At 43.2% G+C, this 24,808-nt stretch overlaps 1 protein-coding gene across 1 annotated transcript in view; it reads left to right on the top strand.

Annotated features, from left to right (window-relative positions):
• Nucleotides 1-7,446: 7,446 nt before the first annotated feature.
• The window catches only part of LRRC14B (leucine rich repeat containing 14B), a 45,825-nt gene continuing 28,463 nt past the window's right edge, over nt 7,447-24,808 (top strand). Inside the window, exon 1 of the mRNA XM_075586406.1 lies at nt 7,447-8,439. Within this exon, the coding sequence (XP_075442521.1) occupies nt 7,469-8,439 (971 nt within the window). The 5' untranslated portion in view covers nt 7,447-7,468. The remainder of the gene's footprint in view (nt 8,440-24,808) is intronic.

The raw sequence follows: 24,808 nt of genomic DNA on the forward strand, positions 1-24,808 counted from the left end.
TTGCATCCTGTCATGGTCTTGTCCCGCATTCAGTTGTATTGTTGGATACCTTACTTCTCACCATCATTTTCTTGCGATTATGAGGTTGTCTGTATGATAATGGTGTTTCAGGGAAGACCTGTTGCAGTCTTGTATCTTCCTGGAGAATGGGTTGTAGTTCCCTAGTGATCTTGCATAGGGCTTCTAGGTGTGGGTTACAGTATATGTGACCACCAAAGGTACCCTGTTGCTTGTCTCTTTCTGTCTGTATTCAAGGAGATCACTTCTTGGTATTCTGGTGGCTTTGTGGATTTGCTGGTCTACATTTCTGTGGTTATATCCACGGTTTATGAAATTCGATCTCAAGGCTGTAATCCGCTGGCCTCTGTCTGCTGTGTCTGTGCATATGCGGTTATATCGCATTGCTTGACTGTAGATGGTTGCATGCTTAGTGTGTGTGTCGGGTGGAAGCTGTTGTCCCTCAAATAGCTGGCTCTGTCTGTAGGTTTGCGGTATACAGAAGTCTGTAGTTGGTTGTTCTTCCGGGGAATGGGTGAGTTTGAGGTTGATGGTCGAGTGGAACGTATTGAAGTTCTCATGAACTGTAGGAGATCCTGTTCACCAGAGGTCCAAATCAGGAGGATGTCATCGATGTACCGAAGGTATGTATGTATGGCTTTACTTATATAGCCCCATTAGTGTACATAGCACTTCCCATTAGTACTACACGTGACAATCATATAAATAACAAATAATACAAATAATAGATCATGGGTGACCAGGGCCCTCCAGTGGTTCTCACCGCACTCCTCGCGAGGCTCCAGCCATTCCTCGATCAAGAGAATGAGAAAGACCTTTGTTACTGCTCTGCATTCAGCGGAGAACCTTCCATCTGAGGTAAGTGGACGACTGGAGCATGGGAGGAAGGAGGGTAGGAGAAGAGGGAAGGCAGAAAAGGAGGGAGGACAGGCGAGAAGGGAAGGCAGTGAAGCAAACATTGGCCACCAGGACACACTTAGAAGCATAGATACAGAGGGGAGGAGGATAATGGAGAGAAGAGGGAGAGGGGAGTTGGGGAATGGGAGATGCATAGGAGAGGGGATAGTCAGGAAGGTGAGACAGCAGAATAAGGACCAGGGAGAGGAGACAAAAGCGATAATAGACACAACAGGAGGTGAGGGATGGGAGAGCAAGGGGGGGTCCTGTGGGGGAAAATAATTTTTTCTTTGAGGTTAAGCGTAGGTATTTCGCCAAGGAGAACCAGCCGGAACTATAGGGGAAGCAAGTTCATTCCTCTTTTCTAGGAAGATCCTCAGCATACTGATCTGCATCAGGGACATCCGGAGGCAGCAAGGAAAATTAGGCATACAGCAGGGCCCTCTCTTCACTCCTCGTGAGCCGGGTTTCTCTGGGACGCCAATCTTTGCAATGTTCTTGGGACTCTCGTAGGTATAGAAGGTCTTCGTTCCTCCTCTGTCTTCAGGAGATTTCCCTTCATTCATAGGGGGAAGGCCCAGCCCTCTCAGAAATCTTGGGACATCTTCAGGGTAAGACACAGTGTGGGACTTCCCTCCCATCTGTAGCACTAGCTTAAAGGGGAACCCCCACTGATAGCGCGCTCTATTATCTCTCAGCTTCTGTGTCAGGGGCTTTAGTTCTCTGCATCTATCTTTAGTAGATCTAGATAGATCGCTGTATATTTCAATATGGGCATTCCTGAAATGCATTTCTCCCTTCTCTCTGCTAGCAGTCAGGATATTTTCTTTTATTGTGTATGAATGAAATCTTATAAGGACATCTCTGGCTCTCTTGGGGTCTGTTGACTTAGGGCCAGGGGCTCTATGCGCACAGTCCACTTCTATTTTTTCCTGGAAGAGGTCCGGAACCAAATATATAAACAGATCGTTTATGTATTCGTGCAGAGACTCCATGGATACCGTTTCCGGTATATACCGCACCCGGAGGTTTTGCCGGCGATCCCGGTTCTCTTGATCTTCTACACTCTCCTTTAGAGCTCTAATCTCACAGTTCAGCCGGTTAATCTCATCCTCCGCCGAGGAGTTGGCTAGTTAAATCTCTTCAACTCTGTTGTTTAGAGTGTCCGTCCTCTCAGAGACGGAATTCAGGCCAGATCTGAGAGAGTCTATTGCTTTTGATAGGTCCTCCTGAATCCCCTGACTCATTCTTACAAAAGGATCCTCCATGTAATCCTTAGACAGATCCCTGCTTACCCCCGCCATCTCCTGCTCCGTGACACTGCTACACTACCGACACACTTTATCACTTTGCGGCCAGATCCGCAAGCCGGGAGATTTCCCGGCGTGCTAGTGGCCGCCCCTCGGCGTGCCGCGCGTCACCAACGCGCGGTCACGCGTCATCGGGAGCCTGCGCCCCCTGCACGCGCGTCCAGGGCTCCCCGAGGGAGCCCTGGTGTCCCGCGATTGCGGGACGGCGGCAGGGGGTTCCGGGGGACCCGGCGGACCCGGCAGCGGTAGGGAGAGCACCCCGATCGGAGGGCGCTCTTCCGCTGCTTCGGCGCACGCCCGTCACCCTCCGGCGCGCGCCAGGATACTGCTGCGGCCAAGAACGGGCAAATGCTCGAATAAACTTGGCCGCAGCAGTAGGGTGTTCTATTGTGCACACCGGAGCGCCATCTTGGGAGGTCTCGCAGAGCCCTGCGGATCTCTGGCTCGCTATTAAAAGCTGGAGACGCTCTGCTGGGTCGGCTTCTTTAATTTATTACTCATCCTGAGTGTGTATCTCTGATCCTCGCCAGTTTTGGAGTTTATTTTTCGCGATTGGTGGTTGTTTTATTAATTTATTCATAGGAGGGCCCTGGAGCGGTCCCCTCAGACGTCCATGTGTGGTGACGTCACGGAAGTCTCCTTAGAGGCCTATTTTCTAATGTAAATAAATCTAATTTAGCTAGCCTCTCCTCATAAGTTAGATTGTCCATCCCCTTTATTCATTTGGTGGCTCTTCTCTGCACTCTCTCTTGTTCCATAATGTGTTTTCTTAGGATTGGTGCCCACAATTGTACTCCATATTCAAGGCGTGGTCTTACTAATGCTTTGTAAAGAGGCATAATTATGTTTACTTCCCTTCCACCCATTGCCTGTTTGATGCAAGATAAGATCTTGATGCAAGATAAGTTTGTCTTTACAGCTACTGCATGACTTTGGGCACTATTGCTAAGACTGCTGTCTACAAAAACTCCTAAATCCTTCTCCATTAAGGATTCCCCCAATGTATCCCCTTTTAATTTGTAATTCGCCTTTTTATTCTTGCATCCCAAATGCATAACCTTACATTTATCTGTATTAAACCTCATCTGCCATTTACCTGCCCATGTTTCCAGTCTCTCCAAGTCCTTCTGAAGAGAAATTACACCCTGCTCTGATTCTATTACCTTACACAATTTAGTATCATCAGCAAAGATGGAGACTTTGCTCTCGATGCCAACCTCAAGGTCATTAATAAACAAGTTAAAAAGCAGGGTCCCAGCACCGATCCTTGAAGTACTCCACTAACGACTTTAGCCCAACCTGAAAAAGTTCCATTTATGACAACCCTCTGTTGTCTGTCCTTTAACTAGTTTTCAATCCAGGTGCATATATTATTACTGAGTCTAATTTTCTTTATTTTGTACACCAACCTCTTGTGTGAAACCGTATCAAAAGCCTTTGCAAAATCTGAGTAGACTAGTTTTAGGTTTCCTTCACCTGCTGTCCATATTATAAATAGGTTATCAATGTATTTGTAGGGTTTGTGGGGCACGTAGTTAGGAATCTTTGTTCAAGATTTGCCATGAAAAGATTGGCACATTGCGGTGCCATCTTGGTACCCATTGCAGTACCCATTAGTTCTAGGTACATTTCCTTGTTGAAGCTGAAATAGTTGTGTGTGAGGATGTATTCTTTCAGTTTGGTAATTACATCAGCGCTGTATTTCTGATCCAGGGGAGATGTTTTAAGGAATTGCAAGCACGCCTCAATACCATCCTTGTGGGGGATGTTGCTGTAAAGGGATTCTACATCCATGGTAACTAGCAGTGTATTGAATGGTAGTTGGTTGATGTTGTTAAGGTTATTGAGGAAATCTGTGGTATCTTGTATGAAGCTGTTGGTGCTTCTGACTAAAGGTTTGAGGATATTCTCAACTAAGCCTGATATTTTTTCAGTGAGTGTATCCATACCTGTTATAATAGGTCTGCCGGGGTTTCCTGGTTTGTGGATTTTGGGAAGCATGTAGAAGATTCCAACTCCTGGGTTGTCAGGTATTAGTTGCTTCAATTGTGTTTGCAGGTGGTTAGGGAATGACTTGATGAGATTCATGAGTTGCTTTGTATATTCCTGGGTTGGATCATGCGTGAGTTTCTTGTAGTAGGTGTTATCTGCTGGTTTGATGGTGATGTTGTGGTTGTTTTGCAGTTCCTTGATTGCAGTTATCTCCATGGGGGATAGGTTGTACATTGTTTTTTTTCTGCTGCGCTGATGCAAGTGAGGAAACTCGCGATCTGAAGCTCTGTATGTAGCCGTCTAGTTTGACGTTGCGTCCTGTTGGTGGAGCGAAACAGGTGTTCTTCTTGTTGTTGTACTCTGAAATTATGGTGGTGCTCTCTTTTTTTTTTTTTTCCAATCCCTGTCTAAGTTGTAGAAACCTTTGTATACAAGTATTGCTGACCTGAGGAAGAGAGGAAAACTCTCGAAAGCTTGTCCTATGACATAAATTGTTAGTCCAAAAAAAGGTATCACATAATACTGAAGAACTCATTTATTCTGCACTATCGCAACTGGACTAACACGGCTATTTCCGTTTTATATATATAGTAAAAAGTTGTCAACCCCAAAAGAGCAAACAAAGAACAGCACTCAGTGGTAATGATGCAAAGAAAAAAACCTGTATAAAAGATGGTATACAAGCATATATATATATATATATATATATATATATATATATATATATATATATATATATATATATATATATATATATATAGTGTTCGACAAACCTATACATTTGCACGCCCCGGGCGAGTGGATTTAACATCGTGGCGAGCTCCTATTGGCCCAAGCAGCACGTTAGTTCGGCGAGTAGATTTTTTGGTGATTTGTCGACCACTATATATATATATATATATATATATATATATATATATATATATATATATATACACTGGCGACACAGTTTATTACACTGCGGCCAGATCCGCAAGCCGGGAGATTTCCCGGCTTGCTAGTGGCCGCCCCTCGGCGTGCCGCGCGTCATAGACGCGCGGTCACGCGTCTTCGGGAGCGTGCGCCCCCTGCACGCGCGTCCAGGGGCTCCCCGAGGGAGCCCTGGTGTCCCGCGATCGCGGGACAGCGGCAGGGGGTTCCGGGGGACCCGGCGGACCCGGCAGCGGTAGGGAGAGCGCCCCGATCGGAGGGCGCTCTTCCGCTGCTTCGGCGCGCGCCCGTCACTCTCGGGCGCGCGCCAGGCTACTGCTGCGGCACAGAACGGGCAAATGCTCGAATAAACTGTGCCGCAGCAGTATATATATATATATAAAAATATAACTGTATGCTCATCTGCATGTCTTAGGCAGGTCTGCAACCCCGCCTTCCACTGCAGCAAGGGATTCTGGGAAATGACATATATATATATATATATATATATATATCAATCAGAATAATTGAGTACTTCCGTATTAGATTATATTTTTTTTATTGGACTAAGCTTTTGAAAGTTCTCCTCTCTTCCTCATGTCAGCAATACTGATTTACAAAGGAATCTATGGCTCAAACAGAGGTTAGGAAAGCAAAAAACAAAACATAAAACAGAGATGTAGATAAGGTTGGGTGAGAAAAGGATGTTTGAAGACATTGGAAGGGTAATAAAACAGTGACAAGGAACAGCATGGAGGGGGAAGGGGATGCTGTGGGGGGGTTGGGGGGGGAAAGTTGAGCATAAGAACATTGGCAGAGAGGCAGGCAGGATAATTACAAACAGTTGTGATAGTGTGTGATAAATCCCATATCCGCATTAGGTCTGCTTGTTTTGGTGTCTAAGAGTCTTATCATTCTGAGTTCAAATGTTTTCCGTTCTTGGGTGCATTTAAACATTCCATTGAGGATTTTGATTTTTAAAATAATTTATGGAATGATCTGGTTGTGAGAAATGATATCCCACAGGTGAGCAGTATCTTCCTTCTCCGTGGTGTTGTATAGAGTGTCTGTGCATATTCATTCTGTCTGTTCTTATCCTCACCTTTCCCCCCCCCCCCCCCCTGCTTCCCCCACAGCATCTCCTTCGCCCTCCATGCTGTTCCTTGTCACCGTTTTATTACCCTTCCAATGTCTTCAAAAATCTTTATCACCCAAACTTATCTACATCTACTGTATGGTTTTTTTCTCTACTTTCCTAACTTCTGTTTTAGCCATAGATTCCTTTGTAAATCAGTATTGCTGACCTGAGGAAGAGAGAACTCTCGAAAGCTTTTTCTATGGCATAAATTGTTTGTCCAAATAAAAAAGGTATCACCTAATACTGAATTACCCATTTATTCTGCACTATCGCAACTGGATTAACACAGCTATTTATGTATATATATATATATATATATATATATATATATATATATATATATATATATATATATATATAGTTGGGGGGGTGTATGAGTGTGTGTACTGTATATATATTGTGTGTTGGGTGTCTTTTAATCTGCTCAAGTTATTGTTGTTGTAGATGCGTCTGCGCATGTGTGCGAAGGTGGCCGCGTCTGTGCATATGTGTGGCCTCGTCTGCCCATGTGCGAGACGGCGGCCATGTCTGCCCATGTGTGCGACGGTGGCCGCGTCTGCCCATGTGTGCGACGGCGGCCGCGTCTGCGCATGTGTGCGAAGCCCAGTTTGACTTCTGAACATGCGCAATAGTATTGTTGTTTCTGCATGCACATGATCCCTCAGCCTGAGGTCTGATGCAAGTAGTAAAAGCAGGGGGAGGGCGTGCATAGCGAGCACACTCCTGATCGCTGTTCGGCTTGCGCAGACAGTGCTGCTGAGAACTTGTGCCCCATCCAGGCCTAATCTGCACATGCGCAGTATGCTACTGCCCTTTCAAAGTAAGTCACAACTCAATCCATTTTACCCTATGAGATTTTCTAATGAGCCACCATCAGCTAAGAAGTTTCACGTCAATAATATATTTAAAAAAACACCTATATGCGGTTACAACTCTCTTCCTTCAAGATGTAGATATGCTCCTGATTATTGCATTATTCATGAATTGTTTTCAAGTATGGTCTTTTTTTCAATGTCGATCGTAATTCTTTATGGCATAATCTGTTATATGTTAAGTAACTAACACACATCAGCTATAAATAATTGCTAATGGCCAATGACTGTTACACAAATAAAAATAACAGGGACTTGTGACTGGAGGGTTTCTCTTCCCAACAGCATTCCGGTGTCAGATAGCTGCTTCTAAAAATAAATGAGCAGGACACATGATCTTTACAGCATGCAGCAAACAGCCAGTAACTATACAAAATAGATTAAGTTGCTGGAAAAGGATGAAGACACTCAGGTTTATCGGTGCTGAAGCCTTTATATCAGATGTAAATCATGCCAAGAAAAATTTGAAGAATGTGGCACACAATCTATACCCACTTTTATTGAAGGCCTGTTACATACATGAACAGGTAGAAATAATTAAAATGTTGGTAGAAAACTGGCCGCTGCACGATTTTAACCTTGGAAAACTGCTTGGTAAAACAATAGACTGCCCAGAAGATATCAGCCACTGGACTTGCCACCTTAGTTTGTCAGCTTGCTTAATTGGCTTGAAGAATTATGTGTTAAACTGCTCTGCAACATACTCAAAGAGACTTAAAGTTGTGGACCTCACAGCTTTAAAGGATATTGAATTTCAACCATGCAAATGTAAGAAGACTTTGGGAAAGTGGGCAAGAACAGAGTTGCTCTCACAGCTTTGCTTTGATCTTCTGATTGAGATGCAAAGACTACAATTTGATCCAGTAATTTTTGATGTCCATATTGATGTCCTCACTAACATATTTGTTACAGAGAGGAACTATGAGCTCGTGGTGCAAGCTTTACTGATGAGGTGTCATTGTCCACTAAAGATTCGATGCATTGGTTTCAGAGCTGATAGTTTAGCCTTGCGGAAACTTTTTTATATACTTAAACTTGCTGAACCTGCTTCAATGCAAAAACTAGAAATGGTTCACAATATCCGTTTAGAACTCGATCATCTTGAGGTACTTCTAAACAATGTTACCTTCCCACAGCTTTCGTCCCTGACTTTGCCTGCAAGGACTTTCAATGTTACCAGATACACATCAGAAGATGATGATGTTTTAAGTAGCATAGGGGAAAAAATAAGCAACATGACACATCTGACCGAGCTAAGTCTTTCCTTTTCTATTCTAACAGGGAAAATAAGAAAATTGTTGAGGTAAAGTATTTGTTGTTCCTTTGTGCAGTTCTGTGTTAGATATCCTCTTCATTAAGGTGAGAAGTGTAGTACTGTATAGTTCATTATGCAATAATTTTCATTTGTTAAAATGCAAGTTAGTGATTTAAGTGTGCGCTGATAATACTTATCAATAGTTAATGATTGTTAATGGTGTGTGTAATACACAGTAAGTAATACAGTAATTTCCTTGCATTTGATAGGATTAATACATTATTAATTGTGCAGTACCATGCTTCTTACCATGTTGTATAGGAGACCTTGGTTACATTTAGTGATACAAACGCTGGGGGGTTGTGTTAAAGATTCTTTGGTGCAAAGCCAGTGCCATTTTTCAAAAATTATTTAGCAAATGTAAATTAAATTTTTTATTGGATTTTTTAACTGCTACATTTGGTACTATCTACCCCGACATGTGGATTGATATCTCCAAATATATACTATTATATATGTTAATTGTTTTTTTCAAGTGACTATCATACTCTGAACTGCCATTTGTCAAATACCAGAAACAAAAAAATTAAGTATACAAGAGTTTACTCAAACATAATTATGTGTTTACTAAGGGCAGTAAAAATATAGAGTTTCCCAGTAATAGCCTTTGCCAACCCTAATTTTATTTTTCCCATGCCAACAGATTTCTTAGGATAAACTATGCAAAGCATGTAGACAACTATTGAATTAGACTGGCTAAGCCTAAATTTCTAGATTCCTTTCTTAACTCTGTAGTGTCTCTAGCAGAGGCAGAACGATATATTTTTGGACCCAGCACAAGTTCCACTAGCTGTGCCTCCCCTCCAATTCATAGAAACCCATCTCTCTTACCCCCCTCTCTTACCCTGACTCTACAGTACTTCTCCTTTTCCCTTCTCTCTCCCCTGTCTCTCTCCACCCACCTTTCTTTCTACCCCTGTCTCTCTCTCTACTTCCCTTTCTTTCCCCCCTCTTTCCCCTGCTTTTTTCTCTCTTTTCCCCTCTTTTCTTTCTCCCTCTCACCCTTCTCTCTCTCCTCCTTTCTCACTCTACCCCACTTTCTCACACACACTAAAAACCTCCCTCCCTTTTTCTCTCTCCCCCTTTTTTCTCTTCCCCCATTATCTCTTTACCGCCATTCCCCATTCTCTCTTTACTGCCCTTCCCCCATTCTCTCTCTTCCACCATTCTTTCCCTCCCTCCTTGCCTCCCTCCTCTTCCACCTGCCAGATCTGTGCCCCTAACATGCGGTGCCCGGTGCAGTTGCCCCACCCGCCCTCACTAATTCCGTCTCTGGTCTTTAGATATATGTCTACATATTTATTGCAAACTACCTTACCTACCTTTTCATATGAACAAAAACTTTGGCTTAATTATGCACTTTTTCTAGTTCAATATAATTTTAATATTCCTAGCGATATGCCTGGAACCATAATTTATATAAATGGTGTATTCAGATGGAATGTCTTGCATATGACTCCATTTGACTGTATATAATGTTTCAGTTAACTATCAATACACTTTTTTAACATTTTTGCAGAATTATTCTATTTTCTCATTGTTTTGAGTGCTGGGGTTATTTTTATTGAACTATTTTGTATTTAGACCTCTTGGGGAGGGTGGGGAAGGAGGGGAGGGGGGTCCTTTTCACCATGCACCAGTGAAACACACAGAATTTCTAATTTAGAAATGCTTTCTTACTTGTACAGTATACTTACTTATCACACAACTTAATGCTACAATGGTAGTATGAAATTACCTTTCCCTTTTTATATTTATCCAGGCAAAGATATTGGCAGCTTTGACTATTTTGTTTCTTTTGTAAAACAAGTTTATTTTGTAAAATAAAAAGTATTCCGGCTACAACACTTTAGCAAAACAAAAATTGCTTTTAGAACAATGCCCTGACATGACTGGCTCAAACTTTACAAGTATAGTTTGACTGTAATTGTCATCGGAATTGGAAAAATAATACATTACAGGGTGGCGTTGAGCGTGCAAGCGTGCAAGCGCTCATACGCGGTGGCACAAGCAAGCGTCAAATTCAAATCTGCTTGCTTGGCTATCAGCTAAGCACCGCGCATGCTCAGGCGCTTGCTCATACGGTGGTGCCCGCCCACTCAGCGGCACCCTGGCCGCAGCCTAAGAAACCAACTATCTCTGGTAAGGGCCAGAAAGTAACAGTACTAATAACAAAAACATTTCAGCACACCATGAACCATGGATGTCCAAGTTTTTCTCCTCGCTCTTTCCCCAATATCAGATACAGACACATAACACACCATACTCTATATGGAGTATAACAGCCACAGCTTTTGTTAAACTCCAACATGTAAACATTATATATATAATATATAACCCGAATCCTGAGCTTGTGTGTCCAGATCTGTGTGATTGGAATGCTGTTTGATTTCAACTGCTGTTTGTATCAAGTGTTGAGTTAGAACAAGGAAGGGGTAAAACAAGGTATAGTATATTGAAGTACAGTTAATTGTTAGCACTTATAACTCCATAGTTGCAACGATGAGCAGGATTGAAAATGCCACTCAATGCACATCTTGCCACATGTATGTGCACTTGGAGCAACTGTTCCAGGGAGCATACCGCTGTGGAAAGTGTGAGCAAGTGGTCTCTTTGGAGACTCAGATTGCTGATCTGAAGAGGAAACTTGCAATATTAAGGGACATTGACGATTTTGAAAGGAGTTTAGTGCTCACTGAGCAGGCCTGGCTTGAATAAGTGGTGCAGATAGTGGAGCTGTGAGTGAGGAATAGGTAGGTAGCTGGGTAAAAGTTATAAGGTGAAGAAAGAGGATGAGGCAGGCCAGTTCTGAGCTGACCCATCCCAATAGATTTGACATTTTGAGTGAAGATATTGGGAGTATCAGGCTGGAATGTCAAGGCTGGGGCGAACTGTAAAGAACAGACCTTTCGGGCGCTTGGATAACAGAGTTAAATAAATTCCTTTGAAGCTTGTGTTGATTCCTTTGTACCAGCTGTGGATCTTTACACCGCAGGAAAATGGGAGACAAAAGAAACACAGAACATGCCACCGTAGTGTATTATCCTTTGGATATAAAGTTGACTATTAGTCAGGGACAATGACAGAGAAAGCTGAATAGTATAACATTTTTATAATTCTCTCAATGAGATATATGCAATATAAATGACTGTCTATTAAAAGACTGTATCAAACAGTCTAACTATAGTATACACTGATACTCTTGTGCATATGGTTAAATATACTGTAGATGCACTGATTCTTCAGTCCTACTCAGGACATATGGTGTATACAGCTAAACAAGCTGCTGGTCTCCATCGGGTGTAAACATTAGAATCCTACTTACAAAACGTAACTAGGACATAAGCCTTAGTTAGTGGAGATATCACTAATGCTCCTGATCCAGGGTCAGTCAGTGATGTTCCGTCTATCGGGTTGGCGTGTAGCTCCTACTCGCTGCCTGCTCGTCCTCTCTCGATGACATCACAACCAAACTCCTTCAGGTACGGTGTCCGCACTGTGCCACATCCTATGTGTTTCGAGATTCAATATCGTGGGTCTCTTCCTCAGGGGTTCCTTACGAGTTGGAGGAGTCAGAGCCGCACGCCAACCCGATAGACGGAACATCACTTACTGACTCTGGATCAGGAGCGTTAGTGATATCGCCACTAACTAAGGCTTATGTCCTAGTTACGTTTTGTAAGTAGGATTCTGAAGAAAGGATTGCAATAGAAAGTAAGACCAACACTAAAAAGATCTTTAAGTACCTTAATAACCAAAACATATGAAATATAGGACTCTTTCAGGAAAATTATTGGAGATAAGGAAAAAGCAGAGGTATTAAACACATTCTTTACCTCTGTATTTACCAGGCAAGAATCAATTGCAATAGTAGTGCTGCAGGAGGAAGCCACACTCTCTATATTAACAAACAACTGGTTAACTGAGGAGAAGTTAATAGGCGGCTTGATAACATTAAAGTAAATAAGGCACCTGGCCCGATGGCATACATCCAAGAGTTCTTAATGAGTTAAGTTCAGTAATAGCCAAACCATTATATTTAATATTCCAGGAATCCATTTCCACAGGCTCAGTACCACAAGATTGGCGTAAAGCAGACGTGGTGCCTATATTTAAAATAGGAGCTAGATCACAAACGGGGAATTACAAACCTGAAAGCCTAACATCAAAAGTGGGGAAGCTACTTGAAGGTTTAGTATGGGATAATATTCAGGAATACCTAATGGAAAACAAAATTATTAGTAATAGTAGGCATGGATTTATGAAGGATAGATCATGCCAAACTAACCTTATTAGTATCATTTAGGAGGAAAGTGTGAGGATCGGTGAAGGCTCCACCCCCGGCAAGATCCAGTCACGTGATTTGGCCTCAGCTTTTCTCCTGTCTATGAGCAATCCGGCACCTGATTCGCTTACCCTGCTATTTAGGCTCACCCCTTCTACCAGGAAGCTGACTGAGCATTAACCTTGTTACGTTTGCTTGTCGCAAGCACCCTGCCTTGCCTCACTTTGTCTTGCCTCACTTACCTTAGACTTCGCTGCTATCTCCTACCGTCGACCCTGGCTTATTCACAACCATTCTTTTCTTCCTATCTTCAACCTGGCTAAAGTGACACCTACGATCCATATCTCTCCCATCCTCGACCTCTATCCTTCCTTCTCCTACCCGGACCTGGCTACCCATGACTACAAGTCCCGTATCTGGATGTGGCTACAGGTCTGTGTTTAAATCTCCCCACCTCAGCCTGTCAGTTCCGTCCTGTTGTGGCGAGCATCCGATACAGTAAATAGGAATTTAGACCATGGTTACATAGTTACATAGTAGATGAGCTTGCGTATACTGACTGATCTGTGTGGCTGATTTGAAGTGCTGGTTGTTTAAAGTGTGTGCAGTTAGAACCAGAAGGAAGGGGAAGTGCTGTGTAAACTAGCAGGGGTGGCTGTTTTGGGGAAGTGTGCAGTGGGTTAATTTATTTTTAAAGTGTATTGTAATTTGAAGCCTGTAACTTTTTTTCCCCTTTCTCCTGCCTGAGGCAGAGTGTGTGTGGTTGGTTAATTGTCTGGCCTAACACACCTGCAGTGGCTGGGGTTAGTTAATTGATAACCTAACACACCTGGTGGGTGTCCCTATTTAAACAGGGGCTTCTAACGAATCCTGAGCTTGCGTGTACTGACTGATCTGTGTGGTTGATTCGAAGTGCTGGTTGTTTAAAGTGTGTGCAGTTAGAAACAGAAGCAGTTGTTTAAAGTGCTGGTTGTTTAAAGTGTGTGCAGTTAGAAACGGAAGCAGTTATTTAAAGTGCTGGTTGTTTAAAGTGTGTGCAGTTAGAAACAGAAGCAGTTTGAACAAGGAAGCGGTTAAACAAGGTATAGTATATTGAAGTACAGTTTACTGTTAGTACTTATAAACTTCATAGTTGCTAGAATGAGCAGGAATGAAAATGCCACTCAATGCACATCTGGCCACACGTATGTGCACTTGGAGCAGCTGTTCCAAGGAGCATAACGCTGTGAGAAGTGTGAGCTGGTGGTCTCTTTAGAGTCAGAGATTGCATGCAATATTGAGGGACATTGGCAATCTTGAGAGGGGTTTTAGAGCTCACTGAGCAGGCCCTTGCTTCGACTAGTGGTGCAGATGGTGACACTGTTAGTGGGGAGCAGGTAGGTAGCTTGGTTGCTATTAGTGAGGAGCAGGTAGGTAGCTGGGTAACAGTTAGAAGGGGAAGCAGGGGCGATAGGGAGAGGCAGGTCGTTTCTGAGCTGATACATCCCAATAGATTTGCCATATTGAGTGAAGATATTGGGAGTGGCAGGGCAGGAATGGCAAGGCTGGGGGAGACTGATTCCTCTAGTAGCCAGGGGAATATTTCCTCCAGCACAGAAGGGACTCAGGATGCTCAGATACCAAGAAAGATTGTGGTGGTAGGGGACTCCATTATTAGGAAGGTAGATTGGGCTAGTTGTTGCCATGACTGCATAAACAGTTTGTCTCCCGGGGGCTCGGGTTTGGCATATTGTGGATCGGGTAGACAGATTGTTGGAACGGGCTGGGATTGACCCGGCGGTCTTGGTACACGTTGGCAACAATGAGAAAGATGGAGAGTCCAAAAAAAATGATTACAGGGATCTAGGCCAAAAGCTTAAGGCAAGGACCTCCAAGGTAGTATTTTCTGAAATACTTCCAGTGCCATGCGCTACCGCAGGGAGACAGTCAGAGATCAGGTAGGTTAATGCATGGCTAAGAAAGTGGTGCAGGAAGGAAGGGTGTGGGTTTTTAGAGCACTGGGACTCCTTTTCTGAGAGGTGCCATCTATATTCTAGGGACGGATTGCACCTCAATGAAGAGGGATCTTCTGTGCAAAGGGGGAGAATGCTAAAAAGGTTGCAGGAGATTTTAAACTAGGATGGAGGGGGGAGGGGAATGAAACAGATAATGAACTAAATGGAATAGAGGAGGATACAAGATGGTATGGAGGTAGAATGTGAGCAAGTGCGAGTTTGAGAAGCAGTGAGACACCATAGTAAATACAGATAATACTAGAAAACTTCTAAAGACTAAACCAAGTGGGCGCAGAAAGGAAGGAGCAGATAAGATAATAGTACAGGCTTAAAAAATTAAATGCATGCTTGCTAATGCTAGAAGCCTTCCAGATAAAATGGGGGAGCTTGAATTAATAGCTGCAAGGGAGCAGTATGATATCATAGGCATTACTGAAACATGGTGGGATGAAACTCATGTGACTGGACAGTTAATTTAGAGGGTTATTCCCTTTTTCGGAAGGATCGAACAAATAGAAAGGGAGGTAGAGTATGTTTATATGTTAAAACGGATCTAAAACCTATTATAAGAGATGATGTCTATGACGGGAATGATGAAAATGTAGAGACTTTGTGGATAGAAATTAGCAGTGGAGATAAAAGTATAAAGAAAATGTTTGTAGGAATATGCTATAAACCATCAAATATCTGTGAAATTGAGGAAGCTAAAATACTTTTGCAAATGGAAAAGCCATCAAAACTGGGCCATGTTTGCATAATGGGGGATTTTAATTATCCAGACATAGACTGGGGCAATGAGATTAGCATTACAACAAAAGGAAACAGGTTTTTGGGGGTGCTTAAAGACAATTATTTGACCCAAATTATTGAGGAACCAACCAGGAGAGGGGCAATATTGGATTTCGTAATATCAAACAATGTACAAGTGTAACGTACGTGCTCACCACAAACCTGGACTGGACCGCGGGGCTGAGGAGAGGATAGATATACAACGACCTTAGACCCCAAAGCCGGATACGGGTTGCGAATTCCGTGGTCAAACATAGCCGGGTCAGGACTGGAGAAACAGGAGAATCCGTGGACAAGCTAGGGTCAGGATAAACGATATCCATGCTGGGGTTCGGCAACAGGACGCTTGAGCGAAGGTGCTTAAACGTAGAAAGGAACAGGAACAGGGTATCCAGTGGTTCAGCACAAAACAGCACTCCCTAGCCAGGTACAGCTGTGAGTAGTGGAGGCTACTGGAAGCAGGAAATTGCAGCAGGTAACAAGAACAACGATGCTGGCCTCTGCAAGGAGAATATGGAGCAGATAACAGGAACACCAATGCAGGCCTTTGCAGGAGGGATATGCAGATTGGTAACAGGAACACCGATGCAGGCCTCTGCAGGAGGGATATGCAGGAGTAACCGCGGTGGCATGGCAGAGTCTGCCAGTAACTAGGAGCAATGGCAAGAAGGCCAAGGCAGGCCAAACAAAGGTGCTGTGGCAAGCACAGTTACTAGAAAGTCTATGTTCAGCAACTTCCTGGTGGGCGGGGCAGGACTTAAATAGAACAGGCAGCCAATGAGACACAGCTGCATAGGAGGTAGCAAGAAGCAGGCTGCAGTCTAATTGCAGAAGCAGGTGATGCTGATTGCAGAAACAAGGGGGGAGTTGTCTAGAAGCTGCAAGGCTCTGTAAGGAAAAAGTTTCAGCAAAACCCAGGAGCAGATTCCTTACAAGAAGTAATAGCAAATATTCAAGTCCTGGAACATTTGGGTAACAGTGATCATAACATGGTCTCCTTTGAAATAAATTATCAAGAAACAGATTACTTGGGTTCAACAAAGACCTTAAATTTTAGAAAGGAAGATTTTAATAAACTGAGGTCTAATCTACAAGTAATACACTGGGATGATGTTCTTGCAGGGAAAAATGTAGAAGATAAATGGGCAGTCTTTAAAACATTGTTAGAAAAGCACACTTATCAGTGTATACCCTTGGGTAATAAGTATAAAAGAAATAAGTCAAAACCAACGTGGCTAAATAAACAGGTAGAAGAGGAAAGGGACAAGAAGAGGAAGGCGTTTAGATTCTTTAAGTCAGAAGGGACAGAGACAATGTATCAGAATTATAAGGAATGTAACAAAAATTGCAAAAGGGCAATCAAATTAGCAAAAATGGATAATGAAAAAAGGATTGCAATAGAAAGTAAGGTCAACCCTAAAAAGTTCTTTAAGTACCTTAATAACAAAAAAATGAGAAAAGAAAATATAGGAACCTTTCAGTGTTAGATGGTTGGCAGATTATTGGAGATAAGGAAAAAGCAAAGGTATTGAACAAATTATTTGCCTCTGTGTTTACCAGGGAAGAATCAAGTTCAATTGTAGTGCCGGAGGAGGAAGCCACAACCTCCATATTAATGAACAATTGGTTAACTAAGGAAGAAGTTCATAAGCGACTTGAAAAAAATTAAAGTAAATAAGGCACCTGGCCCAGATGACATACATCCAAGAGTTCTCAAGGAGTTAAGCTCAGTAATAGCCAAACCATTATATTTAATATTCAAGGACTCCATTTCCACAGGCTCAGTACCACAAGATTGGCGTAAAGCAGATGTGGTGCCTATATTTAAAAAGGGAGCTAGATCACAACCAGGAAATTACAGACCTGTAAGCCTGAGTTCAATAGTGGGGAAACTACTTGAAGGTTTAATACGGGATAATATTCAGGAATACCTAATGGAAAACAAAATGATTAGTAATAGTCAGCATGGATTCATGAAGGATAGATCATGCCAAACTAACCTTATTTGTTTCTTTGAGGAGGTAAGTAGGAAATTAGACCAGAGTATTGCAGTTGACGTGGTCTACTTAGATTTTGCAATGGCTTTTGATACGGTTTCACACACAAGTGGTTGGTGTACAAAATAAAGAAACTTGGACTCAGTAATAATATATGCACCTGGATTGAAAACTGGTTAAAGAACAGACAACAGAGGGTTGTCATAAATGGAACTTTTTCAGGTTGGGCTAAAGTCGTGAGTGGAGTACTTCAGGGATCGGTACTGGGACCCCTGCTTTTTAACTTGTTTATTAATGACCTTGAGGTTGGGATCGAGAGCAAAGTCTCCATCTTTGCTGATGATACTAAATTGTGTAAGGTAATAGAATCAAAGCAGGATGTAATTTCTCTTCAGAAGGACTTGGAGAGACTGGAAACGTGGGCAGGTAAATGGCAGATGAGGTTTAATACAGATACATGTAAGGTTATGCATTTGGGATGCAAGAATAAAAAGGCGACTTACAAATTATATGGAGATATATTGGGGGAATCTTTGATGGAGAAGGATTTAGGAGTGCTTGTAGCCAGCATGCTTAACAATAGTGCCCAAAGTCATGCAGTAGCTGCAATGGCAAACAAGATCTTATCTTGCATCAAACGGGCAATGGATGGAAGGGAAGTAAACATAATTATGCCCTTTTTGCAAAGCATTAGTAAGACCACAATTTGAATATGGAGTACAATTTTGAGCACCTCTCCTTAGAAAAGACATTATGGAACTAGAGAGAGTGCAGAGAAGAGCCACCAAATTAATAAAGGAGATGAAAAATCTAATTTATGAGGAGAGGCTAGCTAAATTAGATTTATTTACATTAGAAAAGAGGCACCTAATAAGGGATATGAAAACTATATACAAATATATTCGGGGGCAATACAAGGAGCTTTCAAAAGAACTATTCATCCCATGGGCAGTACAAAGGACCCTGGGGCATCCCTTAAGGTTGGAGGAAAGGAGATTTCACCAGCAACAAAGGAAAGGGTTCTTTACAGTAAGGGCAGTTAACATGTGGAATTCATTACACATGGAGACTGTGATGGCAGATACAATAGATTTGTTCAAAAAAAGGTTGGACATCTTTTTAGAAAAGAAAGGTATACAGGGATATACCATATAAGTATACATGGGAAGGATGTTGATCCAGGGATTAATCTGATTGCCAATTCTTGGATTCAGGAAGGAATTTATTTTTCCCCTTATGAGATATCATTGGATGATATGACACTGGGATTTTTTGTTTGCCTTCCTCTTGATCAATATGTAAGTATAGATATAGGATAAAGTATCTGTTGTCTAAATTTAGCATAGGTTGAACTTGATGGACATATGTTTTTTTTCAACCTCATCTACTATGTAACTATGTAATCAGAGGGCTGCCAGTCTTCCAAAGTCGGGCAAGCGGTTCTTGTAAATGTAATGAGGGCATGCGTGAGTTTGCTACCATAACCACTTGTCATTCAGAAGCCACCCGCTAGGTTAGGTGCCTCCAAGTGTGGGATGGCAAATGCTAGCCGTGATGGCCGGCATTGTTTCCTGGACGTGTGTTCTCCACCTAACCATCCTGCCCCGATGGCTTTAACACCTCTGACAGTATCTTGGCTTTGAAGTATGGATCTAGGGAAGACTCCGTGGCACCACATATTGGTAGCCCACTAGCCCCCCTTAGAGTACCGTCTTTAAAAGTCCCAGCTTACAAGTATTATACATTTACAAACATCTCAATTTAATAAAAATATACTTTTACACTTTTACCTTGCCTAAGGCTGCGCTTATATTGCCGGCGCTGTTGCGTCGCAGCAAAACATATGCATTGTCGCTGTCACAAGTGCTTATAGTGCATGCGACGGCGACAAATCAACGGAGCGACAGTGCTTCCAGAAATCTGGTAGTCTCTGATATTTGTTTTTTTCGGCGACGGTCTCCCCTTGCGGCCAAGCGGGAGTTTCTCTGTGCCTCTGCCCTCCCCTTTTATGACGTCGCTGGCTGCCGTCGTCTTAAACTCAATTACACTATCGTAATAGCGACGGCGATGGGTGACGTCATCGGTTGTGTCGCCGTCGCCAGCTGTATAAGCGCATCCTAAGGGCTATGAGGGGTAGAATGGTACTATATACTTTTATGCCCACTACCTGTATCCCTCATCCACTGTAAACCTGACAGGCTGTAAAAACATTATAGCCACATTGGCTATTAAACATTTTATGAAACATGAACAATATTTCCTCTCTTTCTTCTAAGTCCCACAGTGAAATGAAAAGATGCTTAGCTTCAACCTCAGAGCTGTAACTCCTTCCCTTAAGGAAGCCTAATTTTCTTTAGAACCAAAAACGCTTAGGCACACTCTCAGGGCTGCATCTCGTTCCTTTACTGAAACTAGGATTTAGGTTTCACAAAACCTCTCGCAACTTAATATACAGTTGAACAAACCCCCAGAACCTCTAAACTGATTCTGGGGTACCTGAGCATATACTGGAAGATCCTCACTAACTTAGGGAACCTTGACAGTACCCGGGATATACAAATCCCTATGACCCCATTTACCTTTCTGGTCTGTGCTGAAACAGGGAAATCTGTCGGTGAGTGGCATAAATGTTTTCATGAGAGGGCTTTGACCGGAGTGATGTCTATATGTCCCCGGGAATCTGACCTGATTCCCGGATACATTTTTTGGGGGGCCATCAACTCTGAACCCCTTCTACCTAGACACATTTTGATAACACTTTTACCGCAAAGTTCCTCCTGAAATCATAGCTTGAAAATCTCCACTGGTTAGCACTCCTGGAATTACATTCATTGCAGGTACAATACACAGATTGAAGAGCTGACACTCTAAATCCTTAAACAGGGCTCTGAGGTAAACAGCCAGGTATAATACCTTTGATGGCCTGGTTACACCTACACCGTAACATCCATGTAATCGGAGAGCACCTCAACGCCTAGCGCAGATGAAGCATCACCGCCTGCAGTTGCGTGGGACTGGCCTCTATTATAAGGGTGCTTGTGGAAGGTATCTACTCATTGGCTTTGCTGGATACCGGGTCACAAGTGACTATCATATACCAACACTTTTACGGCCAACATTTTAAGCACCTGCCCATGCAGTCGGTGGAGGAGATGAAGCTGTGGGGTCTCAATAATGAGGACTACCCCATCGACGGTGTGGTAAAAGTTTGGTTGAATATACCGCAGCTGAACACCGGCAAGTCTCATTTCATAGATGTGGAGGATCTGATATGCTCTGAGTCCCGAGAACATCCAAGCTCCCCAATTATCTTGGGAACCAACACCGATTTGGTATGGGCGGTGATCCAAACTTATGTGCAGGAGGCCGGCGAACCACCACTGTCTTCTCTACGGATCCATCCGGTACTGAAGGAAGAGTGCTGCCGGGTCTCGGCCCAGGAAGGATATGGTGACCTTAATCACACAGCGGGGTTGACCGAGATTCATCCAGGGGGAGTAAAGTTCATGAACTGCAATTGCTGCTACCCGGGTTGTGATGAGGCCGACCATTACTTCTCTCTAGAAAGTACGCCCGAGGAAGACGTCACTAGAGGGTACAAAATTGTGCCAGAGGTACCAGAATGGAAGGCCTCAATTCTGGTGAAGATCAAAGTGTTCATCCAGAACATCTCCACTTACACTGTGCCATTCTACCAAGGTCAAAGACTGGGTCCTATATACCAAGTTACCCCTGTCGAGATGATGGCTCAAGTGAACACCACCGCCTTGCAAGATCAAACGGCCGGGCCACCATTTGACTTCGGGGAATCGACCCTGTCAGCCGAATGGAAGGAACGGCTAAGTGCCAACTTGGAGGAATGCTGAGGTGTTCTCCACCAGCGAAATGGATGTGGGCTGCAGCAAAAGCACCCAGCACATGATCCGGCAGAACGATACCATGCCCTTCCGGGAGCATTCCCAATGCATCACTCACAGAGATGTGGAGGAAGTGAGGGATGTCCTAAAGAAATGGAGATGGCCGGCATCTTGACTTTCATGGGAGATCAGGCATTCACACCTTTTTAACTGGGATCATAACATTGAGCAAAATAAGGAGGTAAAACAAATTGTCATTTATTCCTTAGAAACAGACGTACACACAGAGGATTACATTATACAAGAGAAAGACACACTTACTGGGGTTGTGGGTGAATAAACTAGCCTTTCCTAACTTCTACTGTCCATATAACAAAGTTTGCAGTTGACAGGGACTCATCCCAAAAAGTCCTGGAACTCCAATCGGTAGGGAGTTCCAACTGCCACCACTGTATCTGCTCCAGAGATGCCAAAATCCCTTGACCGGGAGATAGTACCAAACATCCTGGTACTCTTTACGGTGTGTAGTTCCAGCTGCGACCGCTATGTTCAGAACCCCGAAAAGTGGGACTTAGAAAATTTTCTACCTTGAAATTTCCGAAGCTGGCTCGCGTCTATTTCTCCCAGAGCATCTTTTGGTGGTTTCAAATTTGCCACTGCTGTGTTGGCATTCAGAATCTGAGGACTGGATTGGCTGCTGGCTTTTTTTATAGTATTTCAGTCCCATTCATGAAATTCTCCAGCCAATACGAGCGTGGCAGAATTCTTACCAGACAATCCGCAACTTGCCAGTCTCCTGAAGCCGGGCAAGGATGGATTCGGAATCTGACAGGGGCATGCGCCAACTTGGCACCTCTGCCACCTGTGAGTCAGAAGCCACCCGTGGAGTTAGGCATCTCAAGATCTGGGCTAGGCAAATGGTCGCCCAATAGCTTCCATTCAGCCCAGGTCGAGGGTACTTGAGTCTAACTCCTCTGCCCAAATGGCTTTCACTCCTTGGCAATCTCTGTGACTTTCAACTCTGGGACCCGAGCAGACTTAGTGGCACCAACTTGATAGCAAACTGGTCTCTTGGAACCCCGGACTTGGAAATCCCCAGCTCATATACAGTACAGTGCATAAACATTTATCATTACACAGAATGTTAAAATAAAAATATTTCACAATTTTTTTCTCGTTTACTAGGTTTGACTGAAAAGATGTGCATGTTCAGTTTCAGCGCTCCCAGACCATCCTATAAGAAAATATTTTAAAAGTTGACCGAAATAATGCTTAGGTTCAGTCTCAGAGTTACTTTTCTAAACACATAGGAATTTGGACAGACATGAAATCAGCCTTGCAACCTTATCGATGGTTGCAGCACCCCAGAACCTCTATGCTTCTGGTGATCTGGGCATATACTGGGGGCCCCCATTAACCTAGAGACCCCTGACTGTACCCGGGATACACATATCCCTATGTCCTATTTACCTTTATGGTCTGTGCTGAAGCAGGGAAACCTGGCGGTGAGTCGCGCAACTGCTTTCCAGTGAAGACTTTGACCGGAGTGATGTGTCTATATGTCCCCCGGAATCTGACCTGATTCCCAGATACATTTATGGGGTGGCCAGTAACTCTGGACCCCTTCTACCTAGACACATTCTAACAACACTTTTGCCACAAAGTCCCCTGTAACAGGGGAGTAATCCCTGTTCAAGTAATGTGCCTTTAATCTGGCAGTGTGGTGGTTAACTGCTGGTACTCAATTAATAAACACCACCTGCCTGATTGCTTACAAAAGCCTGTCTGTTGAGACAGGAAGTGACTCCTTAGCTCTGACTGAGAGCTGACCTTTGGAGAGACAGAGGAGTGTTCTTGAGACTCCCAGGAGAGTCTGACCAAGAGAACACACATCTCTGGAGCTGACCGGTCTTGAGCTCTGCCCAGCATAGCTGATTGCAAGACACCAAATAAGACTTATAAACCTGGATGCTGATATTTTCTGTGCACGCACGGGTGCGGTTCCAGGAGAGCAGAGAAGCTTACTCTACAGCAAGAAACAGATCAGACTTTCATAATTAAGAGACTGCTTATATCTGCTTTTTTCATGCTATATGTTTTGGGGCTGCGAGACATGCTTGACTTATGGAGTTGTGAATTAATTGCATGGTATTTTCACTAGAGATACTCCCAAGTGAATAGAAGCTTTGTCCCCCCCCCCCCCTGTGTTTGGATGATTTCCTGATGAAAAGGAAAAGGCACAATAAAGCCTATTATAATTTCACCTTATAAAGTCTCCAATTGTGTACCTCTGTGAACGTCCGTCTACATATGGTGTTAGAAGTGGGATAAGAGGTGTCTTTGTAGTTAAAAAGGACCGGAGAATTTAATGTGAATTTTTTTTTAATGCTTTTTGCTTACAAGCAACTTAGAAAAAAAAACCTCATGCAGCAGAGATCAGAGTTAAAGGGACACACCACTGAAACCACACTGCACTGAAACTTACAAAACCACAGATGGACTCTTTTCCCCAATCCCTAGAGGAGAAAGACTGCTGAAGTAGCTAAACCTTATTTTGCCTATCACAAAGTGTAATATGGTCATTGAAATAGGGGTTTTGCCTTCCAGCCATAGTCAGGGTTCAAGAAGTGAGTCAGCCCTTAAAAAGGGATAGGTGTTTGTTGTTTTCAAAAGTTTCGCTGAAGCAGTGAATACAGATGGTGACCCATGAGGGGTACTGATTTAGCAAATAAAGGTTGCCACACCACATAGGGCTACCAGCTGTGAATGGAGTATATGCAGAAAAGTGTGAAAATTGATACAAGACTGTGCTGAAGCAGGGGAATTTTTAGCAAACAAATGCTGAGTGTTGAGTCACCCTGCCAGGAATGAAAGAATGTTTTTTTTTTCTGCAAGTAAAAAAGTCTGCCTATATATATCTTGGGAGCAAAACAGACACCCAAAGTGTGAAGTGTGAATGCCATAATACCCAAAGATGAGACTGAAAATTACTGAACTCAGGCAGAAAACTAAATTCTGTTGCTGAAGCGGAGAGATTGCACCTAGCAAGTAAATGGTGTAGAGCAAATAGACTTTTTTTTACCTAGCAACTGCACATCTTGTATACCGGATAAGAGAAAATGCATGCACAGTACTGCTGATATTGAAAAAAAAAAAAATCCCAAGAAAGAAAGTCTACAGAGATGCCTGTGAGAGCTACGACCTCTACAAGCTAAATATGCCCATCTGTAGGACTACCACAGTTGGGAGTTCTAGCAAATACAGTGGCAACAGCTGCAATAGTGCCTCCTGAGGTCAGGAAGAAAATTACACCTGATAGCCTAAAAATGGAGGACAAGATGCAGCGTTCCTGTAATGAACCCTACCCCACGGAAGAGTGGCCTTTCCAGTCCAATAAAAAGGAAGACATCTCTTACGGGGAACCCGAACCGAGTC

Source organism: Ascaphus truei, chromosome 2 (genome assembly GCF_040206685.1).
Source record: "Ascaphus truei isolate aAscTru1 chromosome 2, aAscTru1.hap1, whole genome shotgun sequence".
Taxonomy (NCBI): Eukaryota; Metazoa; Chordata; class Amphibia; order Anura; family Ascaphidae; genus Ascaphus; species Ascaphus truei.